The sequence below is a fragment of the Eptatretus burgeri genome, chromosome 5 (assembly GCF_056783735.1).
Source record: "Eptatretus burgeri isolate ZD-2024b chromosome 5, Ebu_testis_v1, whole genome shotgun sequence".
NCBI classification, from domain to species: Eukaryota; Metazoa; Chordata; class Myxini; order Myxiniformes; family Myxinidae; genus Eptatretus; species Eptatretus burgeri.
In genome coordinates, this window is record NC_140965.1 from 72,221,772 (window position 1) to 72,244,195 (window position 22,424).

Here is a 22,424-nt window from a genome sequence, read left to right on the forward strand (position 1 = left end):
AGGAAACTCCAAAAGCAGGGTTCTCTTCAAGTTTGAGTGAATTTTTGATGGCCTGCCAGATTTATGCCCAAGAGTTACTGTTACCTGTAATCTTCCACTTCATGAAGACATTCCTCATAGTCAAAATGAGAATGGCTACGGTGGTTGAAACCTGCTTGATGGAGATGCTCACCCTCTGAAAGCTGATAATTATTCTTTGTTTTAACACTGATAATTCCTTCCTTTTTTGAAGATGTTCTTTAACTGAGTGATGGGACTGTTCCCTTTTTGTTTATATATTGTCTGTTCACAATATCCATTGTTCTGCAAATCAGATGCATGTGGGCAATTCTCACAACTGGAAAGGCATATCCCATGACTTTTGGTGGAATAGTATGTGTTGACAACTCATAACATTATCTTTTTATCAAATTGCTGAATGCACGATATCAAGACATACCAATCATAAGAACACCAGATGCAAAGAACTCTAGAACTCGGCGCAGAGCCTCCCCCGGACTGAGCGCCCTATTACAGGTGGCAATAACTTTTTCACAAATGAGTTCCAGTGCCTGCAAAGAAAAACACAACTACAATGAACCTTTATTGTCGAAACATGCAAGGAAGACAACACAACAGTAAAATACCTGCAAAGAAAAACGAGATACATGATTGTTAACAAATATATTAAAACTGTAGAGTAAATATATTCAAAATAAATTATTCACACTTGACTGCTATCTTATCTCCAGTGGGTATTATCTCCAATTTAAAAGAAATTTGATGAGATACATCATTTTGGTTCAACGAGCCTGACTGACTTATGGTTAAAAAAAACAAAAAAAAAAAACATGTATTTCTCTTCTTCTTTCACTCTTTTACTATCCTTCATTCTTCAATCTCCTGGAATGCCAGTGCATCCAGCATGGTGAAGCTTCTCTGGTTTCCGTTGATATTTCTAGAGACCTCAATTTCCCCTCCAATGCAGCGCTGCTAAAGCAGAACCTTGTGAAGTGAATTCAATAATGTCTCCAGTTCAGCCACATGGTTTTGCAGCCATTTCCAATATCAGACTCAGAAAGGATAGGCAATGCATTTCCAGGAATGGCAGTCATCAGGTCAGCTCAAGTCAGGTAGGGAGCATGCGCCAGCTACATCACTTTCATCTTGCGGTAAGAACTCCTTACCGGAAGATGAAAGAGCGTGTGACAACCAGGACCAAGGTCACTCAGGGGCGACGACAGAGAGGGCGAACCAGGCACTGAGCACAGATGTCTACTGAACTCTGGCTCACAACATGCGGAGACATTAATATCACTGCTAAGGTAAGTCAATCTCTCTGTAACCTCAAAATTCTCACCACAGACAGGAACAGACAAGATAGTAGCACCCAAGGTGTCAATGAAAGCCTGGATCTTAGTTTTGACCCAAGAAACCCGCAATCCCAGCGGCTCCAACTCCTCATTCAGCACCTCGAGGGCCCCCAAAAGGATCTCCAGAGTCTCTGCAAAGATGACTCCATCATCTGCAAAATCAAGGTCAGAGATCTTGACATTCGCAAACGACGCACCTCAATTTGATCTCCCCAACATCCTCCCCACAATCCAGTCCACACAAGCACTGAAAAGTGCGGGGGCCAGCAAAACACCCCTGACGAACTCCAGTAACAACTGGAAATAAGTCGGAGATGGCATCATCACACCTCACAGCACTCTCAGAACCAGAGTATACATCATGAAACATCAGATTGATCAGTGTTGGTGGCACCCCACGAAGACTGAGAATCCTCCAGGGGGCATCCCGAGTCACTGAATCAAATGTTTTGCAAAGATCAACATAGGCTGCAAGCAGCCCCTCCTGAAACTCTTGTCTGCGTTCGGTGAGTACCGCAAGTGCAAGGATATGGTCAATCGTTGACCTCTTTTGTGTAAAGCTTGACTACTCTGTACGGTGGTGCTCAAGCAGATGGTGGCGTACCCGATCAAGAATTATCCAAGCAAAGACCTTGCCCGGCACTGAGAGCAGCGTCACCCTCGGTAGTTGTTGCAGTCCTGGCGATCACTCTTCCCTTTCCAGAGAGGGAAAACAAGCCCCTCTTCCAGTAAGTTGTGTTGATGCTTGTGTTTCAGGCAGAGCACAGAACTGCGTGCAACAACATGAGTACAGCATTTCCTCCAGCCTTGAGAAGTTGAGCATGGATGCCACAGATCCCAGGAGCTTTACACCAATTTAACTGGTTCACCGCAGCCTGTGTTTCCACAAATGAAGGTGGATCACAGTTGATTCGAGGTTCACAACAGGGATTGTAACACCCTTGACGTCCAACTCGACAGCTGGGGGATCAGCCTCGTACAACCGCTCAAAGTAACCGGCCCAGCGGGCCTTCACTTCAGACTCCTCTGTCAAGAGCCTACCACTCTCTGCTCGAACTGCAGTGCTCCGAGGGATGGGCTTGGATGAACGCAATGCGTGAATTCCCCTGTAAGCGGGATGAGAATCACCTGTCCACAGGTGATGCTCTACCCCCTCACAGATTCCTCGCACATAGGCCTCCTTGTCGACCCTCAGAGCACATACAGTTTGACACCTCAACTGCCTGAACAGTTCAGCCCTGCCAGTAAGCATAGCCCTGCGACTCCGGTCAATGGTACCCAGTGTCCCTTGAGAGACAAAATTATCTTCGCCCGATGATGAGTTCCAAGACGTCCACCGGCAACATGAAGGATGGTGATCTTGAAGGCACTCCACAACTCTTCCGGATTCCCCAAAGCACTCAGACGCCTCAAATCCCCACTCAGCCTTTTCGCAAACTGCTCAACTACCCTCTCATCCTTGAGCTTGCCAACATCCAACATTGGCTGGGATGGTGCCATTCTCCCAGATTTAAGCTGCAACTTCAGAGTTGCTATCTGTGATTAGTATTGATCAGATCACAAGCCTGTGATCAGTATTGAGGATCTGAGCACTCCGGTAAACCCTGCAGTTCTGGATCATCCTCCAGCGATCATCAACGAGCACATGGTGAAATCTCTTTTGCCACACCACCAGTGTTGGAATACCAAGTCCAGCGATGAGCCTGTGTGCGCTAAAACCATTAACGAGCCACCCTAAGTCCATGACTTCTTGCAAAGTCAAGGAACTTATTGCTATTCTGGTTCACAGTTCCACCCACGGGGACAAACACATGTCTCATAACCATCCCCATCAGTTCCAGTCGATGCATTAAAATCCCCCAAGACTAGAAGAGTATCTTGCCTGGAGCACTAATCAACCAAAGACTCAAGCGTGGCATCGAATGCATCCTTCACGGTGAGATCACTCGCCTCAGTCAAAGCATATACGGAGACGAGAGAAACGACACCCAAGGAGTGACGAATCCTTCGTCTCATAATTTGCTCTCTTGAGGGGTGTTACCTTAATTACCATTGGAATCAGCATATTGGACACAGCTGCAGCAAATCCTGGGGTATAGTTACCATCAGAGCAACCAGACCAATAGTAAGTGTCACCACTCGGCATGATCTCGCCACCATCCGGTCTCCGAACCTCAGACAGTGCTGCAATACCGATGTTCAAACGCTTGAGCTCAGATGATAACAGCGACAAGTGATCGTCCTCTCTTTGGGAAAGGATATTCCATGCACCCACCCGAAGGGACCGCCTCAGGTTAACTCAAGGAGACCACCATCTGGTGGACGTCACCGCAGCACCACCCTGACACACTCTCCCGCAATCTGACCCGGGAAGGTTACCCCGTGGTTTTAATCCTCTCACCAAAGAGTGGGGGTCCCGAAGGCTTTGCCCCAATCCCAACATCTGGTGAGCTGCCCTGCGAAGGGCAACTGCACAGGAGGTACTCCCATGGCGTGGGTTTTCAATTTTCTTTCATGGTTTCTTGTGTTTTGTGGAGTGAATGGTTTTTACGATGGTCAGAGTGCAAATCCTGCCACCAACCTCATAAAAAAGTAACCCAACTGCAGGAGGACGTCTGCAGACAGTTGGGCACTAGATATGGATGGCCTTTGGCTCACACGACGCTCCTCTGCCCTTTGACAGGTTTTGTTTTTAATCCTGCTGGGTGTCCATATCGTACACCATCCTCACCAGAAAACATAGTGGGGGGGACGGTTTCATCGCCGACAACCTTACCATGAAACAGGTTAGTACAGCTTTACATATCTTTTTCTTTTTTTAATGTTGAAGGCTGCAGGCACAGACTGAATAGTCCTCATTGAGGCCAAGCCTTAAATAAAAGAACTGCATGGATAGAAAAGTAAGGAAAGAGATAATCGTCTTGGAGTTTTTGAGCAAGTAAAAAATCTGCTTTTTGAAAAGGGGAAGGTCATAAGTGTTTGGGAAGACATGAGAAGGTAAAGAGTTCCAGAGTTTGGCAGTGGAGGGGAAGAAACAAACATTGTAACAGCCCACCCTTAAGTTGCCAATGGCCACACAATAATCATGTGATGTAGTGGCTTGTCGAGTATTCCTTGGTCTCGCCAATGGTCTTGCGAGCAGAAACCGAAGTAATATCTGTACAAAAGAGCCTACTTTGTGGCATAATTTGAGCGGGTCGAGTTTTGAGGTCACGTTGGTAGAGTTGACAAGTCAAATAACTTTGGATGAAATTCTGTCCAGTAAGTATGTGGAGCTGGAACCTCCCTAGATGTGAGAGCAGTACTCTATACAAGGACGAATCAATCCTTTTGATAAATTGGAGCAACTGTTCAGAGGAGAAGAATCTTCGACACTGAACAGGACTCCTAATTTCTTCGAGGCAGACTTAGCTATTTGTGTAATGTGTGGATTCCAGGATAAATTTGATGATAGAGTGATACCCAGTAGGTTTATTGTATGACATCATATAATTGTGGAGCTTTCAAAGGAGATTGGAGAGTTGAGAGGAGTTTTAGATAGAGAGATGAGAAGAAATGGAGTTTTTGAAGCATTAAACTTAACTTGATTACATTTTCCCCAGTGGGAGATCTTGGCCAAATCTGAATTTAAAGAGGTGACTGTGATGAAACGAGATGTCGATCGAGTGAAGGAAGACTGGGCAGATGGGAAAGACATGGAGGAATGTAATGTTGTCACCTGCAAACGAGTGCATTTGGTTATTTGTGGAAGAAGGTCATTGATAAAAAGAAGGAAGAGTGTTGGGGACTGAATGGAACACTGAGGTACACCGCTGTTGATGGGGAAGGGAGTTGATGTTGAACCATCAAGAATTACGGAGATAGAGCGGTCGGAGAGAAAGCTCGATATGCGAGAGCAGAGTGAAGGAGAAAAGCCGAAAGAGGGAAGCTTGGATATCAGACCCCGATGCCAAAAGGCTTTTGAGATATCAAAGCCCACAACAAAGGATTCCCCAAAGTCTCTCAAAGAAGAGGCCCAGACATTTGTAATGTAAGAAAGGATATCACCTGTAGATCTTGCCTTGCGAAAGCTGTATTGGTGGTCAGATAAAAGACTGAGATTCAAGATGCTTGAGAAAATGGCAATTGAGAAGACATTCAAATACTTTGGAAACAGTAAAAGTCAGAGCAAAAATAATAAGTCAGAGCAATAAAAGTTCGAAGGGTTTGAACGATCACCCTTCTGCAAAATAGGCTGTACTAAGGCATGTTTCCAGGTAAGAGGAAAAGTTTGGGCTTTTAAACAAAAACGAAACAAGTGAGCAAGCACAGGTGCAAGTTTTGAAACACATTCCTTCAAGACACAGGGAGGAATGCCATCTTGCCCGTAGGCCTTGCTTATGTCCAGAGAGAGGAGCATTTTTTGACTGCATGAAAAGAGATTATAGGGAGGGACACAGGATTGGTGAGGGGAGCATCAGAGAGAGAGATGGAATGTTAGAGTCATCCAGTGTGGAGTTAGAGGAGAAAAGAGAACCAAAAAGAGTTGCTTTATTGGTCGGAGTGAAAGCGATAGCATCATCGGAATGGAAATGCGAAGGAAAGGTAGAGTGACAGAGTTGTTGAAGATACTGTAAGCAAAGGACCAGAAAGATCTATTCGTGGAAGATGAAAGGTTGTCACATTTCTTTTGAATAAAGGAATGCTTCGCTTCATGAATAACATGTTTGCAATGATTTCTGGGAGATATGAAAGGTGAATGCTTGTTAGAGGAAGAAGAGTTTTTCTATGTCCAATATGTGGCATCCCTTGCATGAATGGCCGCAGAGCAGGAATTATTGAACCAATAATTGGTCTGAGAGATAGACTTGAAAGCAAAGGGGATATAAAGCCTCCATTCCTGCAACAATAACCTCAGCTATATGTTCAGCAGAGATGGAGGCATTGCCCGAGGAGAGGCAGCAGTCTTTCCAGGGAAAGTCAGAAAATAAGTTTCGTAAACCAGTCCATTCAGCATTATTGAAATGCCAATACTGGCGTTTTATCGGAGCAGTCAGATGAGAAGAAGTGGTGGTAAGTAAAGTGATGTTCACAAGATTGTGGTCAGAAGAACCAATTGGAGGTGAAATTGTGTAGTTGTAATGCAACGGATTGGAAGTGAAGAATAAATCCAAAGTGTGGTCATGACGATCTGGGATATTGGTACGGTGGGTGATAATTTGTTCCAAATCATTAAGAATGGAAAATGTAAGAGCTTCAACCCCCCCCAACATCCGTGTGGGAAGATTTCAGCCACTCCCTGTGGTGTACATTGAAATCTCCGAGATAGAGAAATTCTGCTTGAGGGTGTTCGGATGTCATGGCCTCATGGGAAGAGTTAAGATAGTCAAAGAAAGCTATAAAGTTTGTCGAACTGGGAGAGCAGTCAATGAAACAAAGAAAGATAGTGATGGTCGGGAGACAAATCTTAAGCCAGATGACATCAAAGTTTGGAGATTTGAGGTAAATAAGGCATACAGCAGGCTTGTTGATGTTGGAGTAGACACAGACTCCTCCTTTGCAGCGCAATTGTGAGTGAAGGTTGTCGTTCGAAATGTTATAAGGATTAACAAGAACGTCATGTGATAATTGGGTCTCTGAGAGAAGCAAGATATTCAACAGAGGAAGAATTTGAAGAAAGACCATGGATGTTGATGAAATGAATTGAAAAAGAGTCACGTTGGTTCAAGAGGCAAGGGTCTTGAGAGGGGCCGATACTACTACTGCCTGAGGCCCCCCCCACCCCCCTCTCGTTGGCAGCACAGACAGGCATATCACCGGAGATTATTCGCAACCCATCCTGCCGGGAACTAGGGGCCATTAACTTTTCAGACTTTATCATATTTATATTTCATTGGAGGCTGTCTGAGGGAAATGAGATGAAAGACAAATAAAAGAGAGAATGTAAAGTGAGGAGGGGAAATGAGTGAGTAAGAAAAATGCATAATGAAAAGTGTATGATGTTTGTTTGAAAAGTGTTTGATGTTTGTTTGAAAAGTGTTTGATGTTTGTTTGAAAAGTGTATGATGTTTGTTTGAAAAGTGTTTGATGTTTATTTGCAAGAAAGGGATATTAAAGCAAGCCCGGTAGTTATAATTTGAGTGAGACAATAAGCAAGACCAGCAATCCTGACACAGAGAGTTTAAGATGGTTCCAGGCATCACTTTAACGCTCCAAAGTCAGAATGGTAGTACTACCCTGAGCTGTTGCTGTCTTCAACCGACAACCTAAAAAACCTGAAGCAAGTCACAGATCTGATCTGGCCTGACCTGACAATAATGCTGAACCATACGCAGTCATGCTCAACCGACTACTTTATAAGTACACTCAACATCAAGATTATAAAATTTCATGCAACCAATTCTTCATTCCATAAAGACATTTTTAATCATCCATCATGCCAATGAATCTTGGAAGGATGCGATAAAGTATAAAAGTCAAAGATGTTCATATGTAGTCAGAAAATAAATTTACATATTTTTTTGCGTAAAGTTTACAAAAAGTAAGGCTCATCAAAGAGCAAGGGAACAGAGGGTAAAGAGACAACGTAGTATTCCACCATAATTAGAGAGGATTTCACCATTGTTGGAGTGCCTCCCTCCATACGTCTGTCAAGTGATTCAACTCTCCCAACGTATGTCAAGTTAAATAAATTGATAAAAGAAAGAGCCTGTGAGTGAGTGTTTTTTTTTCCTACAGTTTGTTCTCCTTTCTTGCTCTTTGTTCTGGTTGTTGTTTTCTATTCAATAGGTCTTTCCCCGAATGGTCTTTTTTATATTTTTATCTACCAATTCCTCCAGTCTGCACTGTTCTGCATCCTTTCCCACTTTCCTCCTCATCTGCTCTCTTCTTGTCTTCTTCTCAGGTTGCATTTATACTTCTCCTTTTTGTTCTCAAAACTTTTCCAAAAGGGAAGTAAATTTTTTTACACCTTTTCTTTAAACCCTCCAACTCATTCTATCCTGTTACTCCTTCTTTCCCACATCCTTCGTCCAATTAGTCCTCATTACTGCTGTCTTCTTTCTTTTGCACAGAACTAAATGCTTCTTAATTCTATTCAAAACTTGTGTTGATTGACTTTTATGAAAGCTTCATCTCCTTTTACTATTCTTTCTAAACACCTGTGAGGGGGAGGGGTGGGTGGCAGGACACAGCGCATCCTGACATCCATCCTCCACAGCGAGTCCTGCCCCCAGCACCGCCTTGAAACATTTTTCTTCTTCAAACGTCTGTTCTCTTTCAGTTTGCTTCACAAACCTGTGACCCATGGTTGTTGTTACGATCCGACAGCACTACTTTCCTTTATACTTCCAAGAATCCTTTACTCCAACCAGGCTGTGATGTCTGTCTTTGCTCAATAGAACATGGTTACCAGAATGTCTGCAACAAGCACTGCCTCACAACCAGGAATTATTTAAGACCTGTACCACCCAAATCTGCTCCCACCACGTGCCCAGTCGACTCCACCATGTGTCCTGCTGCCACCGACCACATATCCTGTAACTACTCCACTGCACATCCTGCCGCTCCTCCCATGGCGTGTCCTGTCACCTTCATCCACCAAGATTTCTGCTGTACACCTCCACCCCCCCTCACCGCAGGTCCTGCCCCCAACGTGTGTCCTGTCACTGCTCCAACCTCACCACATCCTGCCCCCCCTCCTCACATCCTGACACCTCCCAGCGGGGTCTGAACCCCCCCCCCCCAAGCAGATCCTGAAGCCTCCCTCTCAGATCATCATGATGCCCACCAGTTCCTGCAGTGCATTCTACCACCCACATCCCAATGCGAAACCTGTCGCCCACACCCTATCGCGAGTCCTGCCGCCCACACCCGAGTCCTGCCGCCCACAACCCACCACAAATCCTGTCGCCCACACCCCACTGCAAGTCCTGCCACCCACACCCCACCGCAAGTCCCGCCACCCACACCCTACCGTGAGTCCTGCTGCCCACACCACACTGCGAGTGCTGCCACCCACACCACACCATGAGTCCTGCCACCCACACCACACCACGAGTCCTGCTGCCCACACTCCACCGTGAGTCCTGCCGCTCACACCCGAGTCCTGCCGCCCACACCCACGACCAGTCCTGCCGCCCACACCTCACAAGTCCTGCCACGCCTTCATTTACTCTTGAACCCCACCCCCCCGAACAGTGTGGTCCATCAATATTTCATGTCTTTCATAATATTAGCGAGCTTTCCGTTCGGTTACTGTTGCACCTCTGGACATTTTATGTTTTAACTAAAAATTCCTCTCATAAGATGTCTCAGATTCCGATCTCGATCTCTTTATTTTTTTTTCTGTCTGTCTCTCTGTCTGTCTGTCTGTCTGTCTGTCTCTCTCTCCACCCCCCCCCACAACTTTCCAACAGTTGTTTTTACACCGAGGTAAAGACCTTACCAAGAAAAGACCATGGTGAACCATGGTGAACCAAATGAAAGGATACACACACTGGTCATAAATAAGAAAGCAAAATAGAAGCAAGGGCATGATAGAGAGTAATATTCAAAATACCAAAATTGGGGATGCAACAAGACAGGCAAACCACCAATTTTCAATTCAGAACACCAAGACAAGATCTTTTTAAACTCCACGCAAGAGCAACATGTTCATCGTATTAAATTGGACCCACCTCCAAGATGACAGCACTTTCAAACGTTTTCCTCTTTCAATGCTGTTTCCTCAAACCAATAAGGCTTATAACCAAAATATTATGATAATAATAATAATAATTATTATTATTACAAAAAAAATCACGGACTTCTCACCCAGCCACTTAGTGGCTTCCATGCATCCTCACGCCTGCAAATATCACGCAGAATCCGGATGATTATGACACAAGATTTCAGGGGGGTTGCCCGAGCCTGAGGGAACCAGAACACAAAACAAGAATCACAATCCATTTAGCAATCTCTGGTCTATCACACAACATGCATCAAAGTATCAGCATCATAGGTAAGTTTTTTAAGTGGTGACAGCCATACACTGTTCCACCCAACATCAAAAATAAAAAGTTGGGCAAATAAATGTTTGTATAAAGCAATAGTTCTTTACGAGCACAGTGCAGCGTAAGATAAAGTCCAAAAGGTTTGCTATTTGCTCCAAATCAGAGACCACTTCCACAGGGTAATGGAAATCCACTTGAGCTCGAATGTATTGGGCATAATTTACATGAAAATAAAAACACAAAGGACTAAGACAAGCAGCAGCATGAAACTGCAAGTTAACGTTTTGCTGCAATTGCTTTTGTAGCCTCATGACACCTTAGAGGTTTAACATTTATGTGCCAGTGGGGTAGCCTCACGGCATGCTGTGGAGCAGTGGTGACAAGGTCATAACTCATAAGGCTACAACAACAATAAAACAGGAAATGGTAGCAAACCTGAAACCACTTGGCGTGGCGGAGGGATGCCAGGGCGTTCAGACAATGCTGCCTGTCCAAAAGGTCCATGGAATTCCTTACGGTAACCCTGTCTACTGGCCAACAGGACGACAAACACACACGCACAATTTGACCAAGCGAAGGCTCATGGCACTGGGGCGGAAGGTGGTCGGGGCGGGAGCCAAGATCTTTTGTGTGTGTGGGGGCTCACAATGTGTACACATACGTTACATGGTTTGGTTTCCCGGCACAGGATACTCAATGCTGGACTTTTTAAAACTACATGTTGCTACAAAAACCACAGGCTGTTGAAAATGGAGGTTAAAAGTAATGGCAAATTCCATGTCAAAGCATCAAACCACCTGACATCAATGTCTCAGATTCCCTTGATATATGACATGGCTGTTCACTCTTTGGAGCTTTATGTATAAACTGTAGCTCAAATTTAGCCCTCTTAGGTCAAGCAGTTATCAACATTTAGGCCAATAAAGTTTTCCACTTTAGCAGGACCTCGAGATCTTTGGCAAGTCATATCTCCAAGTTCTATTTAACATACAAATAATTATGGAGGGAAATATATATATATATATATATATATATATATATATATATATATATATATATATATATATATATATATATATATATATATATATATATATATATATACGTAAACACCAAAGTGTCCTCGGGTTTGAATTATGACCTTTTATTGTTATTTTCTCTACAATAACAAGGCTCATGGAAGAGCAAGTGTTGTCCAACAGAACATTCCCCATTGAAGGTCACGATATTTCGTGAACAGAAGATTTGGAGGAAACTACATTTTCACACCAAATACCTCAATGGTAACCATAACAGTCAGTTACATTACTCTGTTCTTCTGATCATATGTACATTTCGATTTTCTAATGCCAACCTCAACTCGTAAAAAGGCATACGAATGCCTCGACTCCAGTGTCTTTGTAACCGTGACAGTGTCTTTATGGGATAAGGAATGTGCACGCCCACTGTTTTTGCATTAGCCACAGTAAGTATATCACTTGTGTCTATTTAAAAGTGCTGGTGGTTGAGGATATAAAAAGGATGCAGGACAATGTGGGTACAGGAAAATGAACTTACACTGAGTTGGCTTCCGAGCACGAGTTCAGCACAAATGAGAGCCACAATTAATTTTCTACACAACCGTGATATACACACTAATGTTGGCCATGTTCACCGCTGTTACAAATACAGACTCTTTCTTTCCATATTTTTAATGCTGTCAGATACTTTTGAAGGTTGAAAATAGTGGAGCTTCTGAGGACCCACAATTGTAAGAATCTGCGAACCATAATGACCAGTCATACATGTTTAATGTAAGTGTCTGGTTTGTGTGAAAACGACAGAGCATGTGTTTGCGTTTTTTGAGGAGATGATAACCGTGACCCCTCCTCACTGTAATGTGTCCACAAGTTTCCCCACCATTCCTCTTCATTAATCCTTGAAATCGTTCCCTCCCTCAGCTGTCTGTTATATAAACACTATCATTTAACCAGCTTAGCAAGCCCAGCGAATATCTCCCTTTCCCCCTCCCCCCTCCCCACCCAGGGTAAAAGTAACACCTTGCGACCATGCGTATGTTTTGAGGAAAGAGGTAAGAACAACAGCAGTGATGATAACTGCCGGACCCACACAAAACCGTTTGCAACTGTGAGCATGACCAGTGGCTCTGAGAAAACCGGATGGAGAACCAATCAGCGCACAGTCATGAGATAAGAAAATCTGGGGGGTGGGGCCAAAATAGGCAGTCAGCCTTGAGCAGTTGATGGAGTTCATGAGATGTAGAGAAGAGAGCAGCTCAGAGAGCAGGACAGTGGCAAGACGTAGAGTGGAGTCCATCAAGTGGATGTAGTATACCCAGAGAGAGAGAGAGAGAGAGGACACCACCAATGACACCAGACAAGCGCAAAAGTGCTGAAAGGCTACGGAGCCTGGACGCACCACAGCAAACACATCCCTCTTCCCCACCGAAAGCCCCACCATCTCGTTCTCCTTCAGCTCAACCACCACCAACCTCTCGTAAGCATCGCATGGGGATCAGGTTCTTTCTTTCATTGCCTTGTGACCTCGCCTGGTCTGAATCCTCAGGGTGTGAATGATTCAAGATAAATCACAAACCGTCAAGATATTGTGGGCGTGTGGGCTTAGAGTGTGTGAAGAGTTATTGCGATACACGTGCCTTCTCCTTGTTCTCGCGAACCCTTGATGCTTTTGATTATTTATTAAACCTGGTTCTCACCATTGGAGTGTCGGTTTGGTGCACGGTTCGCAATTTGACAATTATAACCGCAGCGAGAGTTAATCTCGCGCCTTTGGAAATTTGGTGAAAAAACCCCCTCATTAGGAGATTCTTAAATCGCGGTACGTTTCTCCGGGATTCGCTCGGCCCCAATCCTGTTAAACGGGAAAATTATCAGAAGCGATAGGTCTCATTTGAGGTTCTGTAAACAGAAGAAAAGATCTGTTTGAAAACTGAAGAAAAGACCTCCCTTCTCCTGTTGCAAAAGGATTAGGGATGAATGGGAGAATGAATGTTGGGATAGGGAATGATGAATGTAATTTGAGGTGCATGGATCCAAATTATTAGTGTGAAATTTATGATGGTGTGAAGAGGTATGCAAAATTTATGATGGTATGCAAAATAAGTGGAAGCACACACTCCCTTGAGAAAATGAATCTCCATCTTAGTGAGAGGTAGACAGAGGGGATACAGCTGTTTTACAACATGGATTTCAGTGTTTCGGTGTTGGTGCTGAGGGAAGAAAATAGATTGAACAAATGGGTGCAAAATTAGAGATAAATGGCTTGGAGTATGATTTGATTGTGAGCTGGAGCTCAGAAGAAGGGTGCACCTCAGACAATGAGAGCCTTGAGCGGCAGAGACCGCAGATGCCAAGATGCCATGAGCTGCTAAATTGTTTTTGTGAGAAGGCCCAAGTAAAGAAGAGGATCCAAGGTGGTGAATGCCACGAGGACAGAGTAGGCGCTTGGAGTACCAGACCCACAGAGGGAGCCAGAGAGCCCCCCTCCCCCCTCCCAGGATTTGGACTTGGAGGGTGGATGCACTCAGGTCTGAGGGGTGCTGCATTGTGTTGCAGTCCAAGATCTTGCGATTGGGGCCATACTGCCCAGCCACGAGATTGTGCAAAAGCACAGAAGAAAGATTTGAGAGCCAGGCTCAAAATCTGAACAGAGCACCAGCACAAGGAGCGGTGGGGAAATTGGTTATTCCAAACCACAATAGGGTTAAAAATAACAATGAAAATGTATTTTTCAAAGTGATAGGATAAAATAGAGATGCATCCCTTCGCACCATTTTGATGGCTGTGGCTGCTGGAGAAAACAGGAGCAGTCGTCCAGGGCAAATTTGGAAAAAAAAGGCTTAAAAAGATAGTTGGAAGCATTTTATGTTAATGATTGGCATTCAGGCTCACTTTGTATTTTTGGATATGCTGGGTTTGATTAAAGTGTTTTCCACATTAGATTCTGAGTTTTTAACCCTTTAATGGCCTACTCAAAATAACAGCCATATTATTATTTGTTTTTGTCAAATATTCTGTCATAGCTTCAACGGTCTTCATTTCAACAAGATCTTTCAGTTTTGTTCGTTTTTATTGGCTCAAATTCAACTACAATACACAACAGACTGTGCGAACTTTAGAATATGTATTTACCCCAGATCCGCTACAATTCAAAATGAGCACGGAGGCAGCACTTAATGATTGGCAATAAAAGACACAAGAAGGCTTTTCGTTTCAATTCCTCAACAGCAGACAGGACAAAAGTAATTAAGTCTCCTACATTCCCCCAAATAATAAGGTAATTTACACCTCCCAGGTCACCAGAATATGCCCCCCCCCAAAAAAAAATGAAGTAAGTATAAAGCAATGCTATTTGACAGAAGTCCCATGAAGACTGGTATTGAATTTCAGATAAATTATGGATAGTATCAGTCTTCCAAAATGTTCTGACATACGCTAACTTGGCTATGACATCTCTAACCTTCAGTGCATTGTAATCTCAGTCATCTGCAGCTGCAATCCATACTGAGGCTGCCATTGGTGCACCCACACGACACGATCTCTGAACACGCTTTAGGAATTGCAGGGAGGGACAGAAAGCGTGGCACCAGCTTCTCATCTTTGTTTGTCCAGCTCATGGATGTAACACACTGGAGACATGGATGGAGAGAGTGGGATTGGTTCCAGACACTTTTTTGGTCGTGCTCACGCATAATGTGGAAATGTGCTGCATCAGATGTTGGAGGTCGAGTTTCATGAAACTGCCCCGTGCAGAACAACTTGACTCATGCCTCATCGCAACTGTCTACATCTGGTACTCCATACACTTTGCAGACAAAAACCTCGAATGATTTGATGACGTCATCGGGAATTTCACCTTTGCCTTGACTGTTCAACAGCTCATGGTGCTCCTCGGACACTGGTCAAGCAGTTAACTTGCTGTGACCAAAGAATTGAGAAACACTGTCACACCCCGTTGAGGAATGAAAGCCATGTATCGCATCAACTTGAGGGGCTGTCGAGTGCTTTCAAACATCGTGCACTGGAATAAACTTAGGGGTCTTCGCAGTGCCAGATTTCATTCACGAATATGAACATGGCATTGTGTCACAATAAGCCAACAATAACACCAATACATCAGTGTCATGCACTGATATGACTGTCGAGTCCACATTCGCATCAAGGCAGTGGAGTACAAGAGGGGTATCAACCACCTCGTGTTCCGCTTCAAGTGCCATGATATCAAGCTCTGGGTCTGAAGTCTTCCCCATTGCAGGTTCTGCAAATCCTCTCGAGACAACAACAATATTGTTTGTAAGGCTGTATTCAATAAGGTGATCAGATAGAAACAAGGCAAGATCTTTGTTTTCTTCCAGTGCCATGAAGTTTGACCAGTTTGCTGGTAGCGGTACTGTGCGACATGCTACACGATGTCTCACAGGTTGTAAGCCGTGTTTGCGTTTCACTCTTGTGACGGCTTTGATGGAGTCTTTCCAATATCTATCAAAATGCTACATCAATCCTGTCATAGGCTTCTCCCATGTTGCATACCGTTTTGGCAAATGTTTCTGTATATTCACTAAATGTCGTTTTGTCTTTTGGCTTTCCCAGAGCCATCACCAATCAGTAGGCAGGTTGTCCCACTTCAAGCCACATTTGTCGGGGTGGTGACATCAGTGGTTAGCACTTTGGCTAGCAGTGATACATGAGCAATGTGTCGGCTTCCATTGGTTTTTGCTTGTGACAGTGGCACTGGCATCAGTTCATGCTGTAAGATTTTGTCTCCTTGGACTGTGTCCTGCTCTGTAAGCAGTTATTCATCTTTGGAAGATTATTAGACAGGGTGGTTAAGGGCAAAGTCGGCTGTCTTGTCTGCTTGCCAGCTCCTACCTGCATCTACCCATCTATTGGCCTGCAACTCATTGCCACGACAACCGCATGCCCGTCCTGCCAACACAACTCCCCAACATGAGAGCCTGTTGGGGGAGGGGGGGGAGGAGAACTTGGCTGGCCGTCGGGGGCCAACAATAAACAATGAACTGAGGCCACTGTGTGTGAGAGGACAGCCAGAGAAGAGACTCACTGTGCTGAGAAAAAAAATGAACATTTTTAAATGTCATGACTTGAATATGCTGCACTTGCACCAGTCACATTTGTACATATGGCCCTTGGTCATTTAGTGGAAATACCGGAGGAATAGAACTATTAATTATGTGTATAGTGAAGTTCTCATCATATAGAATGGGGAAATCTTCCCCTTTGTAACCTGTCAATGTCATTCTTTCATAAATCGTTCTGCAGCTCCATAAACCAGCGAATAAATAAAATAATCATTCTTGTCCATTGTTTCACGCTTCAGTCATAAATAATGTGCACGAGAAACAATGAAACACTCGTGGTGCGAGATAACCCTCACAACTCAACTGAAAAACCGCGATTGGTCAAAATTAAGCTAGTGATAACTAAATCGGTACACAAAATGGTTGCCTGCATTTGTTCAAACCCATGATATTTAACGGTTTACTCCATAGTATACGAGCAGGTTACCCACCAAAAAGGTGGGTGCAGAAGGGGAATTTTAAGTGGAGCATGTTCAATCTTTCCTGAAGCTAAATATGTGATCATCCCTCAACGTCATGCTCAGCGACACCTTTTTTAACGTTTCCACATTAGGCGATATACGTCACATGAAACATTGCCATGATTACCTCCATGCTATGTTTTTGTAAAAGTCGTCGCTGCATATGAAGTCATTGGCATTGAACTTTTCACCCCCATTTCAGCATCACTGTTGCAGGCGTTGCCATGGAATTACAATTAAAAGCAAAAAAGGACTGATCTGTATCATACGAGACAACTCAAATTTAAGATGAACATATCGTTGCTTTGTGTAGCACATTTCTAGCCTGCTGGAGGGAAACGTTATGTGGTCTAATGGGCGGTGCTTGTGGTGCTGAGGTAGAGTGGGGAAGGTATGGCCTATAGAATGGGCAGAGGTTGTTACACACATACAGGAACTGAGATATATATATATACATACACACACACACACACACACACACACACACACACACACACACACACACACACACACACACACACACACACACACACACACACACACACACACACACACACACACAATACAATCTCAGATTTGTTCACCACCATCTCAGATCATCTCCCATCCAAAACCATGATATTTTCTACCTCCGTTTAACCCCTCGAATTCCAAGCCCACCTCCTTCCAAATCCTCAAATCCTCAAATCTTTCCTGAAGAATGCTTTACAGTATGCAACCGGGCCAATATCTTCAAGTATTGCTCATCCTTGGAAAGAATTTTGGGTCTTCCAGTCCTGGGTTTGTCAATTACAGATGATGTTTCTCTGTACTTGTTGATTATGAATGAAAATCGATAAAATTAATCACGCTTACCACACCTTGATGCGAGCTATTTCACTGAATGTTTTTCCTTCTTTACGTAGAAACACAATTCTATGATGATCTTCTACTGAAATTTTAGCCATTTTGTTTTAAGCGAGCAATTAAATATCGGTATTCTGTCAAATAAAAAAGTGGGCTTTTAGCTTTATTGATGTGTATCGAGTAACACCTCATGTTAATGACAAGAAACACCTGAAAAATGAGTCATCAATTTTATTTGATTGGTAAATGTAACGGATTAGCGACTACATTTCCTGTTGGCTGCTCATGTTTGCTGTAGTTTACTTTGACTTGTGATTACAAGTTTTTGAAGATTCTGATCAATGTGAATTCAAGATTGTGAAACGACAAGCTTGGTTTATTCTCAACAAAACTAAGCTGTATTCATAACAGTCAACATTGTTATTTATAATGGTAGAAAACACTAGTAGAAGCTTTGAGTAAATTGTTGATGCTAATAGCATCCATATACTGCACTGTAACTCCTGAATGTGTCTAAAACTTTTGCACAGCAGTGTACACATGTACACACATTCATACGCATGAAAACACACACACACACACACACACACACACACACACACACACACACACACACACACACACACACACACACACACACACACACGGCCAACCGTGCCAGTTAATAAAGGAAACAGACACATTGATGTCAGATGGTATGTTGATTTGACATGGAATTACCCGAATACAAGTTTCGAAGAGAGAATTGAAGTGTATGTCCTCATTAAAAGTTGTGCTTCACGTCACAGTAAAGATGTGTCGGATGAAAAGAACCACCTGATATATTTTTTTTAAAGATAAACAGGTAGAACACATTACATGACAGACCAAAGGCAAAAAAAAAAAGCAGTGGAAAAAAGAGAAGAGGGGGAAAAATCAAATCAGTGAAGGATTGATGTGCATGTAATTGTGTTGTTAGCCCCACACAAGACACCTGGGCCCGCCCCACACCACCACCCGTCCCCTCAACTTGAATGTGCTTCCGATTGGTCAAAGGTCCGGGCGTCCTGGACAGCTTAGGAAGGTTTTGTTGGTGGAGGAGAGAGCAGTGGAAGCTATGCAATGAAATCAGAGAGTAACCATTAGTCATTAGTTTTGACCAAACATATCACAAGCAAGGCAAAGAGGAAATAAAGAAGTGGTCAGGCCAATGGCCCAAAACGAGCAAGGACATCTTTGAATGCATTATTTAAAGGTTGATTGCATTACATTTTTATACTCTCAAACATAACAAAAACCCACTACTTGCATTGGGGCATTGTCTATTTCCAAAAGGAATGCGGCAGAATGGCTAAAGAATCACCAAGTACCAAATTGTTTACACACTTAAATGATTACTTGAACTCCATGGCTTTTCAAATTTACTTCAGCTTGGTTTCACTGCACACATCTCTGAGGACACAATGAAGAAGGGGTTTCAAAAGTTACTTTTGGCCAGAATAATGAAGGTTCTACATTAATTTAGCTTATCACTGTCACATTATTTTGCATAAATTAACCACAAACTAAATAAACGAAATGCAAGAAATCACAAACACAAACATGCACACATGCCTATAACAATGATATGTACGTACAAACTCGCAAACACAAAGGTACGCATGTGGGCATGCAAAGGCACGCAAACACACATGAAGAAAACCAATAAAAGGAAACGCACAAATGGTAAAGTATTAAAGAAGAAAAAAAAAAAAAGAAAGAGAAAAAAAGGAAAGAGAAAAAGAGAGAAGATAGGAGATGGGAGTATGCTATTTGGTCTCCATCCGTGTCTCCTTGATACAGTAGAGAAAGAGAGAGAGACAGCAGAGCGTACCTAAAGCTTCGCCTTGTTCAGGTGTCTCCGGCTCCTCTCGCACAATGGGTGATGTGAGTGTGATACGCAAAACCAACTTTGGCTCCTTGCAACGCCTCATAATGACAACTGCTTGTTCCTCGTGTCCCTCCACTGTATACTCTTCCTGAGATGCTGCCTGTATGATAACGAATGAACACATTCTCACCACGAGGTATGAAAGAACAAATAATCCATGCAAGAAATGGGGGGCGGGGGGGGGGTAAATACTTAAAAAAAAGGAAAACAATTCAAAAGACAAGTTGTGTTTATTCAGAATATTAATCTCATTATAAAATTATAGCTTTTTGCTTTTGGGACATGATATCAATCCTCATCATGGTGTTGGAGGAATGACTTATTGGGGTAGCTTTGCATAGTATTGCGGTAGTTATTTCCCATATTGCATGTTTTAGCGTCAGCATGATGTAATTTAATTGTGATTACAGAATATGCATTGTTTTATGTGTAGAAAGTTTGATGTGTTGAAAGTTGAAGACATAAACATTCCCAATGGGTGTATCTAAAACCACCATCCATTCAAACCCTTTTTAATGTTCTTACCTTTGTAATTTGTCTTAAATGTGTCTTTGAAGCGTCCGGCAGGCCATCAGGTGCTAAGTTTAGGTGGGAGAGCTACCATGATGCAAAAACATCGAGTGACAGGTCGGGGATGCCCCACCCAGGAACAGAGGACGGGCCAATAGCAACCGAGTGGGGAGGGCGAGTGACATCACCACTGTGGGTTGGGGCACAGCCAAAAATATGGCTGACAGCAACAGCGGGGCATGAGAGGCATCCTGAGCTGACGGAGAAACTGCACACGAGCCACAACACGGTTCCTCCACAAAACGACGCCTGTGCCGCTGCAGCTCCAGCCACATCCTCCCCACAGCAGGCCACGCCCACCCTCCTCCCTCCAGCCGGGTTCAGTGAGCGGCCACAAAATGTTTCCCCGAGTGCGTCAACTTGAAACTCGGTATCCTGCCCGATGCAGCCTGGGTATTTCAATCTTGTCATTTATTCTGGTCTTTACTCCTGTGGTATGAGTGAGGCCTTAATAATGTAGATAATTATTAAGGAACTGATGTTTGTTCGTTGAGTCGTGGGTGAGTCGAGGGTTAATTACCTCCGCCACTGAAGGTTGGACGGAGGTTATGTTTTCACTTCTGTCTGTTTGCTTGTCCGTGAGCAGGATATCTCATATCTGGATACTAGAATTTTCTAAGTGATTCTTCACCACTGAGAAATGGGGCCAAAAATGATACATAGCACCATATCTCAAAAAGTTATGAACGGATTCAGATGAAATTTGGTGGACAGGTTAGGTGTGTTTGACAAGGATGAAATTATTTGATTTCGGTGTAGATCCAGATCTGGACCGGAGAGTTTTTCATTTTTTTTAAGTGATTCTTCACCATTGAGAGATGGGACCAAAATGATATATATGGAATGATATTTCAAAAAGTTGTGGATGGATTATGACAAAATTTGGTGGATAAGTTGGGTAAGTGACAAGAACAAGCTGATTAGACTTTGGTTAAGGTCCTGATGCAGATCCAGCATATCAGTGGGATACAAAACATAAATTGTTCAGCCGGGCAGAGGTATGCCATTCTCATTATTGGGGTATTATTTCTTCATTTGTATTCCCACTATTTTTGTTCAAATCTTCCATCGATATATATATGAGGGCCGTACCAAAGTCATGAGCACATATATTGGACAGTAAAACAAATTTACATGAATGAAAACTGATATTATTGTCAATAGTAACTGGACATACCACATTACTTTTCAACAAAATCTCCAGAACGATCCAAGCATTTCTGCCAACGCTGCACGAGCTTACAATTTCACAATTCAGCAGGGTAGGAGATTCGCATTTCAGCAGTAAAATCATCTTAGGCACAAAGCTAAAGCCTCACTGGAGTGGTAGAATAAGAAGAAAATAAAGGTTCTTGAGTGGCCCAGTCAAAGTCCTGACTTGAACCCATTTGAATATTTATGGTGAGACTTGAAGATTGCAGAACCCATCAAACTTGGCAGAACTAGAGAAGTTTTCACATGAAGAATGGGCAAAGATTTCACCATCTAACTGTGCAAAGCTGGTAGGAACCTACAAGTAGTGTCAATTATGATGAAGGATTTGTGACTAATGTTTGGGGAACTAAGTTTCAAAGTGTTTTCTGGATCACTGAGATCTACTGATAAAAAAAAAATGAGGTGGGGTGACCCTTTTGAAAATGTGGGCATGGCCAAAAGAACAACTTTTTCAAAATGGTTGCCAGTGTCACATAATATCTTGCTCATTGCCAATCATCTAAAGTGATATATGTACAAGCTTTTGCTGTTTCAAACTTGGTAGAAAGGTTGGAATAGACATTTGGCACTATGCAGCGTAATAAAATGTGTCCAATTATATTTTTATAATTGATCACATGACCCAATATAATAAATATCAAGGCTAATATCGATTTTATGGGGACAATTTGGAAATAAGATATATTTATGAGTTTTAAACAGTTCCCCGAACATTCATCACAAATCTTTCAAAATTGACTCTGAGTCATTTCATTCCACCTCATATCACCGGAGGCCTTTTTAAGATTTGGTCGTATTCATAACGTGTTGGTCGTATGCATAACGTATTAGTAACGGGCACAGAACGTTTCGTTGTGTTAAAGATAACTTATACCAATGAATGCTTAGCCTGTTGTCGGCGTTCACAACCTATGCCCAACGATAGTTTAACTTAGTCATAGCGTGCTGCACGTATCGCCGACGAACTCGTGGAGTTCTCTG

General features: G+C 43.2%; 1 protein-coding gene across 10 annotated transcripts in view; it reads right to left on the minus strand.

Moving 5' to 3' along the window:
* Nucleotides 1-22,424, minus strand: part of LOC147026680 (spermatid perinuclear RNA-binding protein-like) — a 144,913-nt gene that overhangs the window by 45,969 nt on the left and 76,520 nt on the right. For 9 of the 10 annotated variants that reach the window (XR_015058460.1, XR_015058461.1, XM_085882383.1 and 6 more), the window contains 4 exons: nucleotides 19,602-19,758; nucleotides 10,760-10,854; nucleotides 10,146-10,241; nucleotides 440-551 (listed from right to left, as the gene is read on the minus strand). Coding sequence is in view for 8 of the 10 variants with exons in the window: in XM_085882383.1 (XP_085738509.1) it covers nucleotides 440-551; nucleotides 10,146-10,241; nucleotides 10,760-10,854; nucleotides 19,602-19,758 (460 nt within the window). In the remaining 2 variants the exon portion in view is untranslated. The remainder of the gene's footprint in view (nucleotides 1-439; nucleotides 552-10,145; nucleotides 10,242-10,759; nucleotides 10,855-19,601; nucleotides 19,759-22,424) is intronic. The other variant, XM_085882380.1, reaches the window with a different exon arrangement.